Source organism: Scyliorhinus torazame, chromosome 16 (assembly GCF_047496885.1).
Source record: "Scyliorhinus torazame isolate Kashiwa2021f chromosome 16, sScyTor2.1, whole genome shotgun sequence".
NCBI classification, from domain to species: domain Eukaryota; kingdom Metazoa; phylum Chordata; class Chondrichthyes; order Carcharhiniformes; family Scyliorhinidae; genus Scyliorhinus; species Scyliorhinus torazame.
The window spans coordinates 145,357,697-145,382,593 of NC_092722.1; the positions used below are offsets into that span (position 1 = coordinate 145,357,697).

At 45.7% G+C, this 24,897-nt stretch overlaps 1 protein-coding gene across 5 annotated transcripts in view; it reads right to left on the bottom strand.

Moving 5' to 3' along the window:
- Nucleotides 1-24,897, bottom strand: part of mgmt (O-6-methylguanine-DNA methyltransferase) — a 735,973-nt gene that overhangs the window by 147,127 nt on the left and 563,949 nt on the right. For all 5 annotated transcript variants that reach the window (XM_072479183.1, XM_072479179.1, XM_072479180.1 and 2 more), the window contains one exon: nt 13,986-14,125. In XM_072479183.1, the coding sequence (XP_072335284.1) occupies nt 13,986-14,125 (140 nt within the window). The remainder of the gene's footprint in view (nt 1-13,985; nt 14,126-24,897) is intronic.

A 24,897-nucleotide genomic window follows, 5' to 3' on the forward strand; every position in this document is an offset into this window, starting at 1 on the left:
GTGTGATCGGGATATTGAACTTGATGATCAGCCATGATCATAATGAATGGTGGAGCAGGCTCGAAGGGCCGAATGGCCTCCTCCTGCTTCTATTTTCTATGCTTCTATGTTTCTAACTCAATTTTGAAATTATTTTTATATTATTTTAATTTTTTTTTACCATTTTGTATCATTAACTGTAACAAAAGCTAGGATCAAATTTGCTGGCTGGCAATATGCTAATCATATTTTCAGTCCAGAAAATGCCAAAAAGTTATCATAATTTGTAACTAATTTGGATAAATGTAAAAGAAATATCTAGATAAGGTTCCCAAATCTTATGGAATGATGAAATACATATACAGTAATCACAAAAATATAACATTTTATTATCTAGCGAATGATATGCATCATTAAGTGCAGAACATACAATGCCCAGTTCTCCCTGGTTTCCCAGCGTCGCATTTTGGGGGTATCCCAATGATGTGCTGGAAATGCCCATGTATGGGTTTACCGAGCAATCGCCCAGAAGAGCTAACTACCTTGGGACAATTGCACTGGGCTGGGAACCATCCGACAGAAGCAACTTAAATCGCTAACTTTGGGTGGTTCTGCCAGATTTACCCTGATAGTTACTCTGAAAGAGTTAGAGGAAAAAATTCTTTATAACTCCAGAGTAACTATTTAAGAAACCCAGACCCAGCCTCACATGGGACACTCCCCACACACACCATCCCCTCAGGGGACGCACCATGCCAACACCAACCCACCACATCACCCCCCTCCCTCCGTACTAGGCTGTCCTGGGGGACGGATGATGTAGAACTTTCTTTTGATTAGCCCATCACTGGATCAATCTGGGTTTGGTTGGGGACCTACCTTTCTTGGTAGAACGCTTCAACTGGCTGCCTACATGCACATTTTGATCTCTTGAATGTACATTTTTATCCCTTGTATGTACATGGGAATCTTTAACTATTTAGAGTTTCCCATAATGGAGCAGCCAACTACCTGGCAGCCATTTATGCCCAGGTACGGATTCCTGCCCTTGCAGAGCACAGAAGGATAGAGGATGCCAATCTGTGAATGTTTACTGGGGTGGATTAGAATAAAGCTCCATTATTTCAAGCAATGAAGGTAGAAGCTTCACTTCACTTCTAATCGACAATCCCAGCATGTGGCTGTCCTGTGAATCTAACCCCTGGTGAGAAAAACATAAGACTTTTTCTTGCAGCCTCATGATTTGCAGAAAGGCAAAAGATCTGAAAAAGTAGATCGAGAAGACAAAACTGCTTTTTAAGATGACATATTGGCTTATGGAAAAACAATTGTTGACACTTCTTTTCTGATGCCCCCTACACATTCCTGCGGTTTCCCAACTGAAAATGAGTTGCAGCTCTGTAAATGTTACCATAAGACCATAAGACATAGGAGCGGAAGTAAGGCCATTCGGCCCATCGAGTCCACTCCATCATTCAATCATGGCTGATTTCAACTCCATTTACCCGCTCTCTCTCCATAGCCCTTAATTCCTCGAGAAATCAAAAATTTATCAACTTCTGTCTTAAAGACACTCAAAGTCCCGACCTCCACCGCCCTCTCTGGCAATGAATTCCACAGACCCATCACTCTCTGGCTGAAGAAATATCTCCTCATCTCTGTTCTAAAGTGACTCCCTTTTATTCTAAGGCTATGCCCCCGGGTCCTAGTCTCCCCTGCTAATGGAAACAACTTCCCTACATCCACCCTATCTAAGCCATTCATTATCTTGTAAGTTTCTATTAGATCTCCCCTCAACCTCCTAAACTCCAATGAATATAATCCCAGGATCCTCAGACGTTCATCGTATGTTAGGCCTACCATTCCTGGAATCATCCGTGTGAATCTCCGCTGGACCCGCTCCAGTGCCAGTTTGTCCTTCCTGAGGTGTGGGGCCCAAAATTGCTCACAGTATTCTAAATGGGGCCTAACTAATGCTTTATAAAGCTTTAGAAGGACATCCATGCTTTTATATTCCAAGCCTCTTGAGATGAATGACAACATTGCATTTGCTTTCTTAATTACTGACTCAACCTGCAAGTTTACCTTTAGAGAATCCTGGACTAGGACTCCCAAGTCCCTTTGCATTTCAGCACTATGGATTTTGTCACCGTTTAGAAAATAGTCCATGCCTCTATTCTTTTTTCCAAAGTGCAAGACCTCGCACGTGCCCACGTTGAATTTCATCAGCCATTTCTTGGACCACTCTCCTAAACGGTCTAAATCTTTCTGCAGCCTCCCCACCTCCTCCATACTACCTGCCCCTCCACCTATCTTTGTATCATCGACAAACTTAGCCAGAATGCCCCCAGTCCCGTCATCTAGATCGTTAATATATAAAGAGAACAGCTGTGGCCCCAACACTGAACCCTGCGGGAGACCACTCGTCACCGGTTACCATTCCGAAAAAGAACCTTTTATCCCAACTCTCTGCCTTCTGCCTGACAGCCAATCGTCAATCCATGTTAGTACCTTGCCTCGAATACCATGGGCCCTTATTTTACTCAGCAGTCTCCCGTGAGGCACCTTATCAAAGGCCTTTTGGAAGTCAAGATAGATAACATCCATTGGCTCTCCTTGGTCTAACCTATTTGTTATCTCTTCAAAGAACTCTAACAGGTTTGTCAGGCACAACCTCCCCTTACTAAATCCATGCTGACTTGTCCTAATCCGACCCTGCACTTCCAAGAATTTAGAAATCTCATCCTTAGCAATGGATTCTAGAATCTTGCCAACAACCGAGGTTAGGCTAATTGGCCTATCATTTTCCATCTTTTTCCTTGTTCCCTTCTTGAACAGGGGGGTTACAACAGCGATTTTCCAATCCTCTGGGACTTTCCCTGACTCCAGTGACTTTTGAAAGATCATAACTAACGCCTCCACTATTTCTTCAGCTATCTCCTTTAGAACTCTAGGATGTAGCCCATCTGGGCCCGGAGATTTATCAATTTTTAGACCTCTTAGTTTCTCTAGCACTTTCTCCTTTGTGATGGCTACGATATTCAACTCTGCCCCCTGACTCTCCGGAATTGTTGGGATATTACTCATGTCTTCTACTGTGAAGACTGACGCAAAGTACTTATTTAGTTCCTCAGCTATTTCCTTGTCTCCCATCACAAAATTACCAGCGTCATTTTGGAGCGGCCCAATGTCAACTTTTGCCTCCCGTTTGTTTTTAATGTATTTAAAGAAACTTTTACTATCATTCCAAATGTTACTGGCTAGCCTACCTTCATATTTGATCCTCTCTTTCCTTATTTCTCTCTTTGTTATCCTCTGTTTATTTTTGTAGCCTTCCCAATCTTCTGACTTCCCACTACTCTTTGACACATTATAGGCTTTTTCTTTTGCTTTGATGCGTTACCAGAGAAGTCACAAAATCGTTTCTGGGCTCGCAGCTGTTTTGAAGAACAAATATCGTATTTTCAATTATCCTGCAGCCAACATGCTTAAACATCCTGACCCTGACCCAGAGGCCACTCAACTTAATACTAACATTCACCGAACAATTTGCTGTGCCAAGAAACAGCGGGGAAGAGCAAGGAGCTTGCGCTACAGGGAACATGTTAACTTGCTGTCCAATAAATAGCACTGCCTGCATACTTGAGTAGGTGTGAAAGGTAGCACCATGGGCTGAGGAGGAGGGAAATTGAGGTTCAGTGACGTAACCTAAAGACAGTCACATCTCGTACAGGGAGGTACACTTTGGCCCTAGATAGTACGATATGCCTGGATGGAGAAAAATGGCTGCAAAGCAGCTAGACAGTGACCTGGAGGGGGAAGATTTGGTTTTCCCGAGAGGCCAAGAAGCCATCCAAGCAACTCTTCCTACACCAGCGGGCAGAGGTAAACACTAGGAGTTTACCTCCTACAACGTGACTACAATGTTAATAGAGGTTAAGTGATCTCAACCCAATTACTGGGTCCTCACAGCTGCTGCTTCAGTATTTATAATTCTTCCTCCGCCCGCTTCCCTTCACATTCCTACAATCACAGCACCTCACTTCACATCTCTTTCCTCCCACCTCCATACTCTGCACATGCTACTCTTCCCACTGCTGAAACTTGTATTTCCCAACAGCTCACATCTCACTCATTACACAAACTATTCGACCATGATGTGCACACATTCTTTAAATTCCTCACATGGATGTCACTATCGCTTCCTCTTCTTTCTTGCAGGAGGAGGCCGCGCATAACGTCTGACAGGACCCACGATCGGAGAAGGCTGATGCCGCCTACACATCCACTCCCCATGCAAGAGGCATGCAGGTCATCACTGGCTGTGGGAAGGTTATGGCCATGGTGAGTCCCACAGCTGGAGGAGATGTCGTGCATAATTTCTTTAGATTTTGGCTTGAACCAGTGACTTCTCTCTTTCCTCTCCCTTTGGATTGAGAGATAATTTTGTTCCTCTCTTTCATGTTCAGGAACTGATGTGAAATCCCTGTTGCCACTTCAGCAGGTCAACATTCTTGAAGATGCAGTTTCACTCAATCAGCCCCTGCCAAGCATCAGTTCAGAAATTGACCGACACATAGTCTGAGCAAGGTTTGCAAAACTGGGTCTGAAGGAAGCCCTGGGTTTCCTTGGATACATCCCATGGTTCCGTGATAGGCCAAGCAAATGTATAACATTTCAAAAATGCTATGAAACTGCTTGTCCAATCAGATGTGGTTTTTCCCTGCACTGGCTGCTGATAGGCTCATTAGTGAACCTATGAGCAGCCAATAGAGTGAGAAGCCAGTCTCTGATTGGACAAGTGGGAAACATCAGGGACGTCAGTCCTCAAAGGTCCAGGCCAGGGCTAAAGCAAGGAAAGGAGTGGATGGCAAAGTGATGTAGGCAGCAGCCATGAGGCGGAACAAAAAGCGGCTATAAGTTGGGAGGGGAAAAGGCTGTGGAGTGGGGAGACAGCCATGGAGCAAGGTAGGCAGTGGGCAATGGTGCAGAATGGAAGCAGCCATCGAGTGAGGGAAGTAAGTGTTTGTGTGTGTGAAAGAGCGAGAGGCAGGTGAGAGAATGGCAGAGTGAGGGAAAGAGAAGTAAGTGTCTGTGTGTATTTGTGTGCACGCACATGTGTGTGCATGGGGGGGGGGGGAGGGATGCAGGAGAGAGGGTTGTGTGAGAGAGAGGTGAGTATGTATGTAGAGGTGCGAGTGTGAGAGTGAGACAGATGGGAGTGCGAGTATGTAAGAGGAAGATGTGAGTGAGTGGGATGTGAGTGTGAGAGAGAGGTGAGAGTGATTGTGTGCGTGTGTGTGTGTGTGTGAGAGAGAGAGAGGAGAGTGTGTGTGTGTGTGTGTCTGATATGAGAGACCAGCCCCCCAGCTACACTCCTAATGTTAAATGAAGTTAAGATTTATGTGTTTGTTGAATAAGAGTGATGATGGCATAGTGGTAATGTCACAGGATCGGTAATCTATAGGTCTAGATTCATGCTTTGCGGGTAAGGATTAAAATCTCACCTTGGTAGCTTGTGGAATTTAAGTTCAATTAATTAATTTAAGGCGGCAGAGTGGTTAGCACTGCTGCCTCACAGCATCAGGATCCCCGGTTCAATTCCAGCCTTGGGTCACTGTCTGTGTGGAGTTTGCACTTTCTCCCCGTGTCTGCATGGGTTTGCTCCAGGTGCTCCGATTTCCTCCCACAGTCCAAAGATGTGTAGGTTAGGTGGGGATTTTCAAACAACCGAGAGGGACAAACCAGTAACAAACCTGAATGTAGTGGACATGCCCTTGGAATAGTACTGCGAAAAGGTCCTTGCTGCCTGTTTGTTCCACAAGTTGTCAAATTAATTTATCATGTGGTGCATCAGGCACTGGGACAAACTAATTTTAAAATGAGTTTTATCCTTACTTAAACCTTTTAACGAACATGTGAAAGACACACAGTCCGGTGTGCATCCTGAATGCTCATATGGAAGAGCTATTATGATTAGGCAGTCTTTGCATTTTGGCATGGGTATGTCGGCCAAATTGGTCAGTTAAGAGATTGTTTTATGTCTCTGTAACGAGCACTGCACCAAGCAACTTCGGGGATACTAAGCTTTGAACTGTAGACATACATAACAAGATAAATTTGCACAAAATCCTATTTATTTAGACTATTCCTTATAGTAACCACTGCCAGTGATCTTGCTTAACCTGCATGGCAGTCATTAAAATGACCTTGAACTAATCAGTCCTACATTCCCTTACTCCCAAGAGCCTTTATGATTCTTTTACAAGTCCCTTGTAGTGTCCTAATGAGCTTGTTAATTGAACTCCACATTTGCCCTTTGAGGACCACAGACATTACAATCAATCTGAAATAAAGAAAAGTATTTGAAGTTCTTTCCTCTGTAAAAGTGAGTTGATCCATAGTGTCCTTGGCATAATTTGTAGAAATAACATTGCATTTCGCAGCCAATAACGACTCATCTTTTGTCTTCTGATGAATTACGTGTAGCGAGCTAACGATAAATGAATGCTTGTTGGATTATATGAGCATTCAAACACGATAAACAGGAGAGAAGACCATCCAGCATGTTCAGACTGCTCCACCATTCAATATGATCACAGCTAATCTCGAGGGGAGGGAGAAGAGTGGTGGGGAAGGAGAGGAGAGGGGGTGAGGCAGGAGGGGAGGGTGAGGCAAGAGGGGGGTGAGGCAGGAGGGGGGGTGAGGCAGGAGGGGGGGGGTGAGGCAGGAGGGGGGGGGTGAGGCAGGAGGGGGGGTTTGAGGCAGGAGGGGGGGTTTGAGGCAGGAGGGGGGGTTAAGGCAGGAGGGGGGGTTGAGGCAGGAGGGGGGGTGAGGCAGGAGAGGGAGTGAGGCAGGAGAGGGGGTGAGGCGGGGGGGTGAGGCAGGGGGGGCGAGGCAGGAGGAGGGGGGTGAGGCAGGAGGAGGGGGCGAGGCGGAAGGTCGAGACGGGAGGAGGGGGGTCGAGACGGGAGGAGGGGCGAGGCGGGAGGAGGGGGGGTGAGGAGGGAGTGAGGCGGGAGGAACGGGCGAGGCGGGAGGAACGGGCGAAGCGGGAGGAGGGGGCGAGGCAGGATGAAGGGTCGAGGCGGGAGCAGGGAAGGTGAGGCGGGAGGAGGGGGGCGAGGCGGGAGGGGGGCGAGGCGGGAGGAGGGGGGCGAGGCGGGAGGAGGGGGGCGAGGCGGGAAGCGGTGGGCGAAGGCAGGTTGAGAGGGGGGGCAGGTCGAGAGGAGGGGATGATTCAGGAGGAGGGGGCAAGGGAGGCGAGGCAGGAGGAGAGGAGAGAGGAGTGAGATGGGGTGCGAAGGAGAAGGTGGGCGAGGAGGTGGAGAGTGGTGGAAGAGAGGGAGAGGGGTTGAGAGTAGCGTAGATGGGGGTGAGGGGAGTGGGGGAGGGGAAGGAGGAGAGGGGGGAGTGAGGAGGGGAGGGAGAAAGGGATGGAGTTCGGTGAAGAGTGCAAGTTGGTTCTTTTTTTGGTTCTTACGGAGACAAAAGCTGATTGGTGAGTAACTGGTATGTTATTCTACATATAATAAATATTTTGTAAACGTTAAGGCAGGACACAGCAGCTTGAATGATGGCAATGCGCATACTGTGGAATGGGAAAAGTCATGGACCCACCATGTGCCCTCGACAACCACATCTGCAGAAAGCGTCACTGAGCTTGAGCTTTGGATTTTGGAACTTGAGCAGAGGCTAAAATCACTGTGGTGCATGCACGTGGCAGTGAACTATGTGGATAGCAGGTTAGCAGCATGCAGGCAGAGGGAATGGGTGACCACCAGGCAGTGTAAGAGTACCAGACAGCTGGGTCAATTGTCTACTAATCAGTTTTCTATTTTGGATACTGATGAGGGTGATGGCTCCTCATGGGAATGCAGCAAGAGCAAATCCCATGGTATGATGGGTGGCTAAGCTGCACAGGAGGGCACTTTGAGTGGCAGTTTAATTGTGCTAGTGGATCTGTTATTGAGTGGACAGGTGTTTCTGTGGTTATAGATGTGACTCAAGGATGGTATATTGCCTCCATGGTGCCAGGGTCAAGGATGTCACAGAGCAGTTGCAGGTGATTCTTCTGGGGGAGGGTGAACAGCCAAAGGTCATGGTCTACATTGGTACCAACCACATAGGTTGGAAGAGAGACCCTGAAAGCAGACTACAGGGACCTAGGTATAAAATTACAAAACTGGCCTTCAAGAGCAGTAATCTCAGAATTACCCCCAGTGCCAGAAGCTGGTGAGCATAGGAATAGGATGAAGGAGTGATTGAACACGTGACTGGAGAATTGGTGCAAGAGGGAGGACATCAGATTTCTGAGGCATTGAGACTGGTTCCAGCATAGGTGGGACTTCTACAAGATGGACGGGTTTCAACTTAGCAGAACTGGAACTAACATCCTCACAGGGAGATTTGCTTTTGAGGAGGCCTTAAACTAGATTAGCAAGGAAACAAAACTGGTAACAGGAAGCAGAAAAGTAGAAAGCCAGATTAGAAGGCAGATGACGCAAACATTAAATACAATCCAGATGCAAAATAATGTTTAAAATTATAAAGTTAAGGGCACTCTATCTGAATACTCATGGTATTTGCAATAAGAGAGATGATTTGACAGCATGAATAGAGGTCAATAGGTATGATTTAATTGCGAGCACGGAGATGAGGTTACAGGATGACCGAGACTGGGAACTTAATAGTCAGCATTCAGAAAGGATAGACATAAAGGAAAAGGAGGTGGGGTAGCACTGTTAATAAGTGACAAGATCAGTACATTACAAAAAGATAAAGATGTAGTATCAGTTTGGGTAGAAACTGCAAGGAGTAGCAAATATTGGAGGGAGTTGTTTATAGCCACCAAACTGCAGTGGAAATGTTGAACACCGTCTAAATAAGCAAATTCGAGCTACATGCAACACAGAAATACAGTACTAATGGGTAACTTTAATTTACATATAGACTGAATAAGCCTAATTTGCACTAATGTTGTGGAGGATGACTTCCTGGAGCGTGTACAAAATCGTTTTCTGCAGCAGCATGTTAAAGAACCAACGATGGAACGGGCTATTCTAGATGGAGTATTTTGTAATAAGAAAGGGTTAATTAACAACCTTGCTGTAAAGAAGCCCTTAGTAAATAGTGCCCATGATGTGATAGAATTTTATATTAAGTTTGAAAGTGATATCGTTCATTTTGAAACTAGTGTCTGAAATCTAAACATAGGAAACCGTGAATACATGAGCAGCAAATTATGGTGGATTGCGAAAATAAACTAAACAAAACCTGACAGTCGACAGGCAATGGCTAGTATGGGCACAATCCACGAAAAAAATGACTCCGAGTGCGATTCTCTTGCCACGTTACACTGGAACATGGGCACTTTGGCACTGCCCAGCTGGCACCTTCGCACTGCCACCCTGGCACTGGCAAGGTGATCAGGTGGCACTACCAAGCTGGTTAGAGCACTGCCTGGGTGCCAGTGCACCCGAGTGCCAGAGTGGCACTCCCAAGGGTCAGGGGCTGAGGGGGCTATGCCCATGAAAAGAAGGTGGGGGGGAAGTTCGAATTGTGGGGGTATGCCGGGCAGGTAAGTAGGGGTCTCCAGGAGTTTGGCAGGAGTGACAGGTCACATCTGGGAATGGAGAGGGTACTGTAAGGGGGCTTGGGGGGCCTGAAGAGGGGAGCCCCCAGGGATACCCTAGTAGAGTGTCCTCACTTGGGGTGGGGGTGGTAGTGCCCATGTGTGTGGGGATGACAATGCCATTGGGTGCGGACCCACAGAGATTGGGGCAACCGTTCAAAATGGAGGCCTTATCTTTGAGGTCAGCTCGCCAGTGTTAAAGAAAAATCTGCCAAACCAGTGAGAAACGCCCGAGGGCCCAAGGAAATGTCATTGAATAGCGGTGGGAAACTCGCTGGCAGGGCTGACGCAATACTCCCTGAAAAACCAGACACAATTCAACTCCAAAACCTGTCCAGAGTGCCCTAAGTGTCATTTTGTGTGCATTTGGTGAGGTGTTTCCCATCAGATCTTTGGGTGAGAACCTGGGGCGACATTCTCCGACCCCACGCCGGGTCGGAGAATCGCCGGGGGCTGGCGTGAATCCCGCCCCCGCCGGTTGCCGAAGTCTCCGGCACCGGATATTCGGCGGGGGCGGGAATCGCGCCGCACCGGTTGGCGGGCCCCCCCGCTCGATTCTCCGGCCCGGATGGGCCGAAGTCCCGCCGATAAATTGCCTGTCCCGCCGGCGTAAATTAAACCACCTACCTTACCGGCGGGACAAGGCGGCGCAGGCGGGCTCCGGGGTCCTGGGGGGGGGGGGGGGGCGGGGCGATCTGGCCCCGGGGGGTGCCCCCACGGTGGCCTGGCCCGCGATCGGGGCCCACCGATCCGCGGGCGGGCCTGTGCTGTGGGGGCACTCTTTCCCTTCCGCCTCCGCCACGGTCTCCACCATGGCGGAGGCGGAAAAGACTCCCTCCACTGCGCATGCGTGGGAAACTGTCAGCGGCCGCTGACGCTCCCGCGCATGCGCCGCCCGGAGATGTCATTTCCGCGCCAGCTGGCGGGGCACCAAAGGCCGTTTCCGCCAGCTGGCGGGGCGGAAACTCCTCCGGCGTCGGCCTAGCCCCTCAATGTTGGGGCTCGGCCCCCAAAGATGAGGAGCATTCCGCACCTTTGGGGCGGCGCGATGCCCGTCTGATTGGCGCCGTTTTGGGTGCCAGTCGGCGGACATCGCGCCGTTTCCAGAGAATTTCGCCCCAGATTTGTATTTACCCACACTTAGTTATTGTTTGGGGGTTTGGGTAATTTGTCACTGGTCAATCCCACACTTAAGGTGTGATCCAATGGTCACGCTGCACCGGAAAAGCAGCTCACCATGGTGCTGTGTGGCCAAAAAAATCCAGGAGACCTGGCTCCTGAGACCTACCCGGCTTGCAACGCCTCATGAGATCGCGTGATGCAATGTAAACCCTGCCCATTTTGGACGGGATCACATTTTGGCAAATCTGCATATTAGAGCGAGACAGCTATCCTCATTCAAATGTGCAGATTCGCGAGGTATTGAGGCTTTGGGATTCATCCCCTTCACCTCGAAGACCTTGGGTGAGCGCCATTCAGCACTAACCCCACGATGGATGATTCCACTGATCTCTTCCGGTGCTTTGATAACGTCACTGAGTTCAATGCCGATTTGGATTTAAATTTGACCAGACAGAACGGTACTTGTGGGGGTCTCTGAGAGGATTGGAGGCCCCCAGCTGCATGTCCTATGGAGGTGGTGGTGACCTGGCACTGCTGGTACCACCTGGGCACCCTGGCAGTGTCAGTCTGGCATCTTGGCAGTGCCACCTGAGAGCGAGCCTAGTACTGCCAAGGTGCCAGACTGGCATTTTTTGCATGGGAGCGATCGGGCTGGGTGTGCCCTGCGTGGGTGTTGGGGGGACGGTGGGGGGTGAGGCAGGCACCCTCCCATAGTGTGTTCAGGATGGGGGGGGGGGGGGGGGGTCCTCGGTGATAGGAGTTGAACTGACTGCCTGAAAGGGGGTTAGAGGCAGATGTCCTCATTTTCTGAAACTTTCAAAAACTTACCTTTGGTTGGTGGCTGCAAATATCGTTGAGGAATGCTGAATGGAGCAGGCCCCCATGACTGATTTATTCAAGGGGTCCTTTAACACATATTTGTTGGATTCTTGCCTGTTTTACGTGTGTGCGCTGAATACTTATCAAATAGGCCACCCAAAATTGATAGCAGTTGCAACAGCTATGCAGAGTGGACACAGGATGTCTCACTGCTAAAATGATGCTTTGCACCCAATTTACGCCTGGAAAATTGGGCACAATGCATTCTACTTTTAAATGTAACATTTTATCGTAAATAGCTAATGAAAGTTGTGATTAATACCATTTTCAGAGAGAATTAAACTTGAAGATGAAAATATTAAAGGCTACTTAGGAAAAAGCAGGGAAATGGGATTAGCATAGATAGCTCCTGTGGGGACAGTAGCGCCAGTTCAAGCATTATGGTGCCTTGAAATTTCCATTATTCTACAAAAAGATTGTGAATGCTGGAAATTGGAAAACAAAATCAGGAACTGTTGGAAACAGACAAAACTGATGATGTGATGAAAGACCACCAGCATTTATCTACTTTTTCTCTGTTCAGCTGCTGGGTAGTTTCCTTCAAATATTTCACTAACACATTGTTCAAGAAATTCATTGCAGAAGGCATTGACATATATAATATTAATGTCGTTCTAGTTATGTTCACCCTACCTTAAAATATTTAATTAAATATGGCCAAAGTTACATCATATTATTCGGTTTACAGGACATTTTAAATAGAAGATGGCCCATTTGTTTCCTGTGTAGTACAATAGCATCATAACATGATGTGTGGCTTGAGTATAGAAACGTTTTGCGATACAAAATAGAACAAATAAAGACAGTTTCAATAATTTCTAATTTTAACAAGTTAATTATGTGATGGCGGCCTAGTGAATCTCATCCTTAAACCTCAGAATTCTAACCACAGGGTCATTGGTTTGAAGACGTGATTTAGCAGACGTTCAAATTTCACTTCCCTCAAAGAAACCTTTGTTTTCAGTTGGACTTTTGAATGGAGCACTGTGTGATTATACAGTACTGCACTGAGGGAGGGGGGTGGGGGGGGTAGCAGTATAGGGCAGTGAGGTACAACTGCCAGGACCAATCCCGCTTTACAGAGGTACACTTTGTGTCATCTGATTACAGAGTACCATTGACTCTAATTAAAGAGCAGTCTCCCATCCAATACCTTAGCTAATACAGAAGCAAGGGTTGGCTTTCATTAGCTGAGTCTGATGCCCACTTTCATACCCGCTGTACTTTGGCAGTTTCATGAGCTGTTAGGTGGGGGAAAAAATGTTATGACTGCTGACCTCAACCACTCATGCACGCTCCACACTGATTTTACTTCAATGGTTCCTTGCCTGCAGTGCAGGGATTGGGAGAATCGCACCCACAGTCTGTCAGTTTGTACTTAATTATTTTTATTACAAATTTCTCCCCCTTTTTCTCACCTCATTCTATTCTGAAGACATTGGCTTCTGCTGGGATATAGTTGAAACCAGCATCTTTCCTGCAAGATTTGTATGTGTATGTGGACAGCCAGGTTAGATTCTGAAACTTAGCACACAAACTTGCAACAGGAACCAGAAAAAAGCGAGAAGGAGCACAATCTGTTGGTTGATTTTTCATCCTCCTTTGTCCAGAGGCAGGGAGGCACTGATCACAAATGTCAGCCTGGCTGAGATAGTTAACATAGAACATTACAGCGCAGTACAGATCCTTCGGCCCTCAATGTTGCGCCGACCTGTGAAACCACTCTAAAGCCCATCTACACTATTCCCTTATCGTCCATATGTCTATCCAATGACCATTTGAATGTCCTTAGTGTTGGCGAGTCCACTACTGTTGCAGGCAGGGCATTCCACGCCCTTAACTCAGCACAGACACAGAATTGAAGCCTTCCTGTTTGTTGTGGGCTAATTACAAATTGTGTTCATGACCTATGTCGCTGAAGGAATTCATGCAGACAGTTTCACTACCCATGCAACATAAATTTGCCTCCAGAAAGATTAATTTGAAACATTATTTTCTCAGTTTTTCAACCATTGCATGGAAGTTAGCAGATGGCAAAAGGTAAGTTTTGCGAAGGTGAGCTGCCAAAGAGAGTCTTGCCAGTTTGAAGCACAGGTCATGATCAAGTTCCCCAATCTCTTATCATTAATAATAAACAGAAAACAGTGCAAACTGCACCACAATTTCCCGATATGAGTAGGCTCCCTGTACCTATTCAAAATTAGCCCAACAATTTTTGGATTGAATTGACAAATATTTTTATAAAAATGCCTAAAACACACCTTCCTAGTTATCTGAACTTGCAATTTCACAATTTCAGTAAGCAAGGAAGTCTGGTACAAAATATTGGTATTGTGGCTTTTCACGATCTAAGTTACTGATGTAAACTTACAGGATTAGCTCTCATGGCTCCTCCCACAGCTCTCGCTGCTTTTGAGTTGCCTGCCATTGTTGCGAGTTCCTTGTAAGAGGCCATTTCTCCAAATTTCACGTCGTTCATCAGGGTCATCAGCACATTGCAGGTGAAGGTTGCTGAAGAATAGAATACAGAACATTGTTCAGGTAGTTCACAACCATTCCCAACTGCTCATGCACATGCACTAAGATAAGAACAAAGGAAATAGGAGCTATGGCCTGTCGAGCTTGCCCCGCCATTCAATTTTCCACATCTCAGCCCTAAAAGATAGACCACTTATCACAAGGTGGAGCCCCCCATGTTCTAGATCCATCAACCAGGGGAAATAATTTCTCAGTGACTACCCTATCAAGCTTCTTATATTTTTCAATGTCACCTCTTATTTGTCTAAATTCGACTTTGATATTAATAACCAAGGCAGTTGTGTTAAAAAAAGGCATTTTCACACAGCTATCAATATTTTTTCTAAATTATTGAACACTCATCATGTAGAATAGTGTTAACTTATTGGTATCAAGTTTTGTGTGTAATTTTAATTGTGATCAATGGGTATGTATTTTGAAGTGGTACAGCAGGGTCAGCAGTTGTAAACATTTGCCAAAATGTACTGCATTCGTTCTCTTTGGCATAATCTAGCAAACACTGCTGTATTCATTCAGATGGCACATTTGATGTACATAACGTTACAAAGGGCCGATGTCAGAAAATACAAAGACAAGTACAGATGGGTGGGGTGGCAGTTGGGTGAGATGATATGTGAGGAGGATGGTAATTGGATGAGGTGCCAGGTGGGTAGACAGGTCAGGGGCTGGTCAGGTCAGATCAGGGGGTTGTAGTTGGGTGGTTGGGAAGAGTAGTCAGGTTGGGAGGGCATGGGGGGTCACGGCGATAGTTGAGCGGTCATGCTGGTTGTCAGGACGTTGAGTGGAAAGTTAGTGGCTCGCTGTGCATGATATGGGAGGGAGGTGGGGAGCGCGGGTCAGTTGTGGAGTCAGACCAGGTTTTCCTATCTAACATTCCCTGGGTAACTACTCAGATAAGTACACTAGGAACTGTCTGAAGTCTTTAACTCTCCTTCAGAGTCAGAGACATTTGTGGAGAGTCCCAGGGAGCAGGGGAATTGTCCGGCAGGGTAATTGCTTCCCAAGCAATTCCCATGAAGGTTAGCTCAGCAAGACTTCCTCAGGGTTCCAATAAGCATCCTGAGTCATACGTCTGGTCCCTGATGTTCCATAATCCGGAAGATTTGGCCTAATGTTTAAGTAAACGGATTAAATGCAGTAGCTCCTAACTAGATTCTACACTGAACCAATAGGAAAAATAACTTGGCCTAAATATTTGGTTGTGTAACACAAATTTTCAGATGTTAAATGGCCTCCTAAGCTTCCAAGATGGCAGACAGGAAGCACAATGTCCACTACAAGCCAAAAGTGCACTGGTTGGTAAATTGGCCAACCTGCAGTTCCCACGTTTGAAAACGTTTAGGTCTTTTCCATCTGCAAACAAGAGTCTTGATACCTGTTTAAGAGCTCCACCATAAAACTGGTTTGCCCAGGGACAGTCGGCGGCAGGCAACCACGTAGGAGTGTGTAATGTTCTTGTCAGTAGGCCTGATTTATATTACAAGAACACTTGTAGCTAAAGCTATAAATGATTTATTAACATTAACTGTAGGTAAACCATATCCAAAACAACAGATAGATAACAGTAAGATCAAGCACAAGCAACCTCTCTCCAGCTTCCTCCAGCCAGTCTGAGGGGTCACCTGACTCTAACATTCACTTATATAGTAGTGAGACTCCTAGTGGTCAGTCGGTGAATTACAACACAACCACGCTATCACTACAGAGTGTTCCTCTCGACCTTACATTAAAAGAATGCAGGCTACTGCCAGCTGCTTATTTTCCTTCCAATTTTCACCGTTCCATGCCCGCTGTTGTTGCTGCTCCTCTCCCTCTCCCATTTGCTCTCCCTGAATTGCTGTTCATCCTGATTGCTACTCTTGCATCCCCCAATTATTGTCCCCCCTAAACGTTGAGTGTTATTCCTTCCACACCTCTGCAAACATTGTCCCTTACTCCAGAGAGTAGTAAGGGTGTGGAATGCCCTGCCTGCAACAGTAGTGGACTCGCCAACACTAAGGGCATTCAAATGGTCATTGGATAGACACATGGACGATAAGGGAATAGTGTAGATGGGCTTTAGAGTGGTTTCACAGGTCGGCGCAACATCGAGGGCCGAAGGGCCTGTACTGCGCTGTAATGTTCTATGTTCTATGTTCCTTCCTGATTGCTCCCGCTGCCTCCCTATCTCTGCCGCTCACTCCTCTCAAATTGTTGGCGTTCCCTCAGTTTCCAACTCTCCCCCCAATCCCTATTTTTCCCTCTGCCCACCACTCCCAACTCCCACAAATGCTGACTCTCCATGATAATTTTCTGTATCTAAATTTCAAGGGCCAAAGACATGAGCGCTGGTGAGTATGTGTCACTTGTGCAACACATGCATCAAGAGCATTGTCACTAGCAATACTGACCATAACCAGGTTTTGATGCTCATTCATGAGTTATTTGGCACTACCAGTTGCGCAGATATTTATAATTACACAGCTCTGATATTTGAAACATACATTTACAATCAATAATAGATTACAATATTTGTTGCTTACATTTTGTTTACAGCATTAGGAAGTTGCCAGCAAGACCAGCATTTATTGTCCATCCCTAATTACCCTTGAGAAGGTGGCAATAAGCTGCCCTCTTGAAAATGTGCAGTTGTTGTGGAGACAGCACAGGGCTGTTTGAGAGGCTGTTGACCCAGCAGTGATGAAGGATCAGTGATACATTTCCAAGTCAGGATGGTGTAGGACTTGGAGGGGAACTTGCAGGTGATAGTGTTTCCATGCCTCTACTGTCTTCTGGGCAGTACTGGATTTCTAGGCCTCTAGACTGTCACATTGGATTCTGATAATTGTAAATGGCTGAATTTCTGTTCCTATTATTTCTGACATAATCAAATGTAGAATAACATATAAACACAGAGAAAAAATACTTAACATTCCATTATAGCATACAATAAATTATGCTGTTCAAGCCATGTGATACTACAGTATATGAGTTCAAACTGGAACATGACATCTTTTGCTGTTTGCCAAGACATCTGTTATTGATTTAAAAAAAAGAACTATCCCTCCCCCACAATCTCCAGCTTCAGAAAGGAAAAATCAGGACGGAGTTTCAAATTTCGCTCTTATGGTGCGAAACTTCATCTCAACTCCTTGATATGCAACTGCTTTGCAACATATCCAGTCTTTGCTTTAATCGGGAAGCACCATATTCATAACCTCATGCATTTTTCATAATCTCACTCATTTTTTATTCTCTATATACTTACTTGTCTTTTTATAAAGGATCCCAGATTCCGCAGATTTAAAAAAAAATTAGAACACTCTGTGGTGTAACGGGTGGCCACTTTGTAGCATCATAAGGCAGCTTTGCACTTCAGTCCTCAACCAATTTAATAGAATTTAAAACGTGGCCAACTGTGACTAATGAGGCCTTCAGCAAACATGGGATGAAGTCGATATACTATTCCAAGCAATCTTTGCCAATCAGAGCAATTAAAAATGGTCAATTACAAAGTACTGGAAATACACAGGTATATTGACATTTGGAAAGTGGAAAGACAGGTTAATGTTTTGGGTGAAGACCCTTTGCCAGAAATGATGTAGTACAGACCCATTTTACGGATGACCAAAGCAAAGATTGGAGGTAAAGGTCAAGAATACCGACATACTAACTACTTTTATAAAGTCTTTAATAGCATTTAAAATGTTAGAGGTGAAAAATTGTCGGATGACATTCAAGGGCTCTCTCAGTCGGACGTCTGCATGGCATTAGAAGTAGAAAATGTGAGGAGAAAAAAAACCCTGAGGTGGAAGGGATATAAATGAGGAAACAGGTCATAAGAAAAGAAATTGACTTGCATTTCGTGCCTTTAGTGATCTCAAGATGCCCCAAAGTGCTTTATAGCCAACAAAGTACATTTTGAAGTGTAGTTGCTGTTGTGCTGTCGGAAATTTGTGCACAGTAAGATCCCACAAACAACATGATATGGGAATGACCATATCATCTGCTTTAGTGATGTTGATTATGGGATAAATATTGAGCCAGGACACTAGGAATAACTCCTCACTCATCTTAGAAATGATGCCACAGAATCTTTTACATCTATCCGAAAATGAAGGCGGGGCCTCGGTGACTTATCTGAAAAACAGCACCTCTGACAGTGCAACACTCACTCTAATGCGCATGGGGCGGCAGCCTATATTTTTGTGTTCTTGTGTGAAAAACAAGAAATGCTTATATTTACATGCTTCTTCCTCATAACTCAGGAACATACCGTAAGATGCTTCATGCATAATGGATTACGTTGAACTGCAGTTCGCGGACTGGGAACAGATCATTAGAGCAGGAGGAAGCTTGTGTATTGTATAAACACTGGCATTGACCAGTAGGGCCAAATGTGCAGTAACTTTGTGCTGTGCTGCAATTCTCTGTAACATGGCAGCTATTTGCACACGGTAATATTCCACAATAGAAATCCAATAAATGACCAGTGAATCCTTCTGGTGCTACCAGCTGAGACAGAAATTGTGGCCAGGCCAGGACTTTGGACCTTCCTGCTTTTCTTTAATTAACATCTACTTGAACCAGTCATCCAAAGGACAGCACTTTTTTCAATAGTGCACTGGAATATTGCTCTTGTTCCTGAGCTGAAGTCTTGGGGATGTGGTGATTGAATTCACAACCTACGCACCTTGTGGAAGAATGTTAACAACTGAGCAAAATCAATCTTGGAATTGAAAATTTAAGATCTGAAGTCCTGATATCAATATGGAGATCACAGGAACAAAGGCTGAGTAATAGATGAGGCACAACGTGTGATTTTGTGCTCAAAGTGGGAAGCCATACTCGCTTACAGTATTGCTAGTCTTACTCTGTCCTGCTCTCCCTCTTGAGCATGGGACGACAGAATCATTAGACTATCCCATGAGATTGTGCTGGGCTTTGTTAGAATAATGCCAAAGTTGGCAAGGTGAGAGTGAGAATGGGGAGTGAAGTTGAAGTGGTAGGCCAAGGAAGATCGATAAAGCATTCATTCAACCTATATTTGATCTTCCTAATGTAGATGAGATTGCAGCAGATGCAGTAAAGTCCAATTGCTTTCCCCACTTGATTTCTTCATTTGCATTCTCTGGTTCTCTGCCTTCTGCCTCAGAACTACTTTACTCCGTTGTTTTTCACCAGGATCATTCTTACACATTTACTACTTTGTTCTTCTTTTCAGTATTTATAAAAATGCTTGCAAAGTATTAAATCCATTTGTTGCCTCTTTGTTGAAGTAGTTATCAACTGCTAACTTTTACTTGTAGTTCTCCTCTCTTTCCATTGGTGAGGCTTATAAAAGAGGTCTCCTGTCTCCACGCTACTATTCTGACTGAAGAATCACCACTGAAGACATGAACCACCCTTTCTCTTTCGTATGCTCTCAGAATCCTTGTGCAATTCTCAGCCAGGAAAACAATGGGAATACCCCAATTAGCTTTAGAAGGCAATATAGAAATTGGAATCTCTCCTTCCTAACTGTTACCAAGCACTTTGTGAATCACACATGAAAACACATTTTTCCAATGTGCAAATGGTGGCTGCATAATAGTCGAATGTTTCTTCCCACCAACGTGGACGGAATATCTCAGCAGAAACCAGTAATTTTCAGTTGATTATTTTTATTCAAAAAATACATGCATTTGTGCAATTTATAAAAGTACATAAGTTTGAATCTGAGATTACATAAAGTGCAATACAGTTCAATTTCTTTCAATACAGTATGTGACACTCTGATGTTCCTTACCGGTTCTAAGATATACTTACAATATCCATTTTCATTTCATGTCAAATATTCTCTGATTCATACGGCCTAAGGGTTTTTAACCCTTGTTCTAAGCCCCTTGGTGTTCTATGGCAGGAGGACCTCAGACTGTTGCCTTTCCCCAATGAGCCCATGTGACAGCCGCCCCAAGCTTTTTGGCGTCCCTCAACACATGGCCTGAAATTTGACACTGCCAATCTGAAAACTCAGTGATGGACAGTTCTTTGCACTTGAAGACCAGCAAGTTTTGGGCAGTGGGAGGAGCATTATTTATCATATTAATGGTACGCCAGCAACAGCTGATGGTTGTCTGGGAACAGCCTGTAGAGTACAGAGCCCTGGGTGTGCATGAAGTATTTCACCATGAGAGCTATGGCTGCACTTGTTTGAAAATTCTGGCGATGAGGTGCTGTCAAACCACTTTGACAGTCTGCTCAGAGAACCATCCAATAGGACCTGCCATCTCCTTTTCATGGGGTTTTAAGGATGTTATATGCTTGATGGGTTTGTGGTTAAATGTTTTTTCCTTGCAAACCTTTTCACGAAGGATGATGGGATGACACTGTCCAACTGACTGCAGTATTCAGCAGCAACATGACCAGACCCATCCTTCGCATCATGGTAGTCTGGCAGCTGCGGCCATTTTTACTTTTATATCTCTCTCACCCTTCCCTGTAACAACAGGCTGCAGGTTTCTGAGTGTTAGAGGCTGCTTATTGGCAGTCCAGCATTGCAAGCCCGTGCTTTGTCCTTAGCTGGACGCTGAGCATGGTCTATACCCATTAATTAATCTTTCCATAGAAAGTAGGTTCAGATGACCATTCCAGAGACAGTTCAGGATGGGGACCTGCATTCCGGAGTCAGTTCAGGATGGGGACCTGCATTCCGGAGTCAGTTCAGGATGGGGACCTGTATTCTAGCCCAGCATTGAGGACATAACCCAAGTGGAAAATCTAGCTCCTGGTGTTAGTACACTGAGAGCCCATGTAAAGCTTGATCTGGCTGCACACGTGATCGTGACCCTGTGGACATGGTACATTTTCAATTCCACAGTAAAGTGGAAGGTGGCTTGGCTGATCACTGCAGCACAGGAGCTGGGTATAGTCCAACCAGCACCATGTACAGCAACACCCTGAGGACCTTGCATCTGATGATCAGTTTGCTACCCAGCAGGAGCATCGCTCTCACAGATCCAATTTTGGTTTGATCTTGCCTATATGCTCCTCCCAGTTTTTGGTGAACCCCCAACCCTTCAGAACCATAATCCGAGCACCTTCAGGTAGTCTGACATTGTTCCAAAGGAGGAAGAGGATTGATTGGAACAATTCCCAAAGAACTTTGCTTCATTATTACCACAGTTAACTTTGGCTCCAGAGGCCAGTTTGAACTGATCGCACAGTTTGCAGGCTGGCATCAGGTCCAAGCAGAAGATGGCAAAGTTTGCCCAGGTACAGGAAGGCTTTGATTCGAAGACCTCCCCTGCCCAGTGTCATCACTTCCATTATACTCGTTTCTTTCCCAATAGACTGAGCAAAATGTTTGATACATTACAAGAACAAGGCATAGGAGAAAGGACAGCCTTGCCTGACTCCAGATCTGCTTGGAAAAAACTTTCCAATTCCCATACATTGATTGAAATTATGTTATTGATGTTTGTATGGTTCTAATTGCAGATTCCTTTTTCAAAGTGCATTTTGGACCGCACATGTATCAATGAAATATTCTGTCCAACGGCTTTCTCATGGCCCAAGTTGATGAGGCAGGTGTCCATGCTCCTGTTTGTACAGAGGCAAGTGTGTCCCTGAGTAGTGCGAGGCTGTCTACCAGTTGAACTGCAGGTCTGATCAGTGTGGATCACCAACTCCAAGTTGACCAGAGTGGCGACCTTCAGACAGAATCTTTAGTCCATGATAGGGCAGCACGGTAGCATTGTGGATAGCACAATTGCTTCACAGCTCCAGGGTCCCAGGTTCGATTCCGGCTTGGGTCACTGTCTGTGCGGAGTCTGCACATCCTCCCCATGTGTGCGTGGGTTTCCTCCGGGTGCTCCGGTTTCCTCCCACAGTCCAAAGATGTGCAGGTTGGCCATGATAAATTGCCCTTAGTGTCCAAAATTGCCCTTAGTGTTGGGTGGGGTTACTGGGTTATGGGGATAGGGTGGAGGTGTTGACCTTGGGTAGGGTGCTCTTTCCAAGAGCTGGTGCAGACTCGATGGGCCGAATGGCCTCCTGCACTGTAAATTTTATTTTTAAAAAAAATAAGCAGTGAAATAGATCACCAGTTTCTAATCTCCTCTTCCTCCCCAGTCTGCTTGCAGATGAGGGTGAGGGAGCCTTCCCTCAAGGATTCTGACATGCTGCCATCTAGAAGCATACTCCTGCACATTTCCAACATGTCTGGACCAATGGCCTTCATCAGCTCATGCAAAGGTGCCGTTTTGCCCAGATACTCCCACTTACTGTCATCTAAGACCTCCATGATAGGGGATAGGAAGGACTGGGATGATGTACTCTAGGCTTCAGTGTACAGACTGGTATAAAAGAACTTGCTGATCCTTAGTAGTCAGGCTACAGTGACATTACTGAGCTATCTTCTTTTAGGCCGCTGATCTTACAGAGCTCCCTCCTTGTACTTCTGGAAGAAGAAACATGAGATCCATTTATCCTGCTGCAAAGGAGTTAATTTTGTACAGGAAGATGATCTTGGGGCTCTCTGAAGCCAAGAGCAAGGCTTGCAGGCTCTTCACCTCTTGCTGTAGATGATGATGTACTGCTGATAGCAAGTCAGGCATGTGTGGGTGGTACGGTAGTAGTGTTTAGCACCGTTGCTTCACAGCACTAGTGTCCTCGGTTCGCTTTCTGGCTTTAGGTCACTTGTCTGTGCGGAGTCTGCACGTTCTCCCTGTGTCTGCGTGGGTTTTCTCCGGGCTCTGGTTTCCTCCCACTAGTCCCAAAAGACATGCTTGTTAGGTGAATTGGATATTCTGAATTCTCCCTCACTGTACCTGATGAGCAGTCCCTCTCCTTGCCCCACCCACCTGACTGCCTCGACGACTCGCAGAGGCCAGCAGTGGAGGTTAGGGAAATGCCATTTTTATCAGTACCGAGCAGCATCATATAACGAGAAAGTCAAAAAGGTGTTTATAAATGGGTGTTTATTACTGCAGTGATGTCAGAGAGTGGGTGGAGCTGGGCTGTCTGTCAGCTTTTTACTTTCGTCTTTGAGCAGGCTGTAGGGTGTGTTTTAGTTTTGTTTTCCCTGTTGGAGCTGAAGCCAGACAGAGCAGGTGTACTGTTGATCTCTCTGTCATGAAAAGACTATCTGTTGATCATTTGATGAATTCAGAATTATAAATGTTTTCAGTAGTGACTTGAACCTGATGTGCTTCTGTTAAAGGTTTTGTTTTTAAGTTGTAAGGATGTTAAAAGGAAAGCTTAAAGGATTACTTAGTGTTGTATTCTTTGGGGGTTGTATTTGAATTAATGGTTGCTGAGATGTTCACTGTATGTTTCAAAAAGGTTAACTGAGTTTATAGAATAAACATTGTTTTGCTTTAAAAAAATACTTTTCCATTTTTGCTGTACCACACCTGTAGAGTGGGCCGTGTGCTCCCCATACCACAATCTGTTAAAAGTTGTGGGTCAGGTGAACTCCATGATACACTCTGGGGTTCTCTAAACCCTGACCCATAACACATACCAGACAATCTCCTCCTAAGGCAATCATGGAGCCCCGTTATTGAGCATGTGGTTCTTTATAAAAATTGTATTCATGGCATGTGGGCCTCACTGGCTGGGGCAGCATTTCTTTCCCATCTCTAATTGGCCTTGAGATGGTGGTGGTGAACTGCCTTCTTGAACCACTGCAGTCCATGTGGTGGAGGTGCACTCACAGTGCAGTTAGGGAGGTATCTCCAGGGTGTGGACCGATCTCCAAGCACTCAATCAGGCTTCAATCCGGCACAACTCAGAGGTTTTACATGACTCTGCAGATTAGGTAGGCCCATGTGCAGCAGCCCCAACCACAAGAGAGCCCTTCAAACTAGGGGTAAGGATGGGAGACTCCACACCAACAGCCATTTTGAGATGCTTGTGTTATGGTGTGGAAACCCAGCCTAGACACTGGGACTGCCCAACAGGAGGTGGGGAATGCTTCTAGTGTGGCAAAACTGGACGCTTCCATTGTTTCTACACATGCAGCAATTTTAATATACACATGCAGCAATTTTAATCTAAGCTGAAGTCCAGAAAGCATTCATGAAACACATTCCATCTGGAAAGTCAAGAGAAAGGAAAAATTAAAGTTACTGGGGGAAATAGATCGTCTTAATTCAGACTGTTGGTCAGTTTACAATCCAAGTTTAAAACTTGGCAAGGGATTTACCGGCTGTTCATGCCGGCAGGATATTCTGGTTCCACGCCGGTGCATGGTTTTCCCAGCGCCGAGGGGTGCAGTCAACGGGATATCCCATTGACAATGGCGGGGAGCGAAAACTCCTGTGGCAGGCCGCCTCTGCCACCGAAAAATATGTGGCGGGCCGGTGGGTAAATCCCGTCATTTTTTCAGAGAATCGCCCCAAGGTTTCGGTTGATGACCTTTCATAGAATTGGGAACAGTGAGAAATTTGCTAGGTTTTGAACAAATACAAGGGATGGAGAGGAGGAAGAACAAAAGGGAAGGTCTGTTAAATGACCAAAATGTTTAATTTTTTTTCAGTTTTAAACAAGTTCGCAATTTCTGTCTCAATAACCACTTGGAGTTTAAAAAATACAAAAAATTTACTGAAGAAATCGGTGTGAAAAATATTCCTCTGATCCCTCTCGATTCTTTGAATGATAATTCTAGGTTTATGCTTAATGCTTTCATTGTTCTGCGATGTGTCCCTCTTCCGCATATTTTTCAGCGGCAGAGGCCGCAGGATCTATCGCTCCCACCGTTGTCAATGGGATTTCCCGTTGAC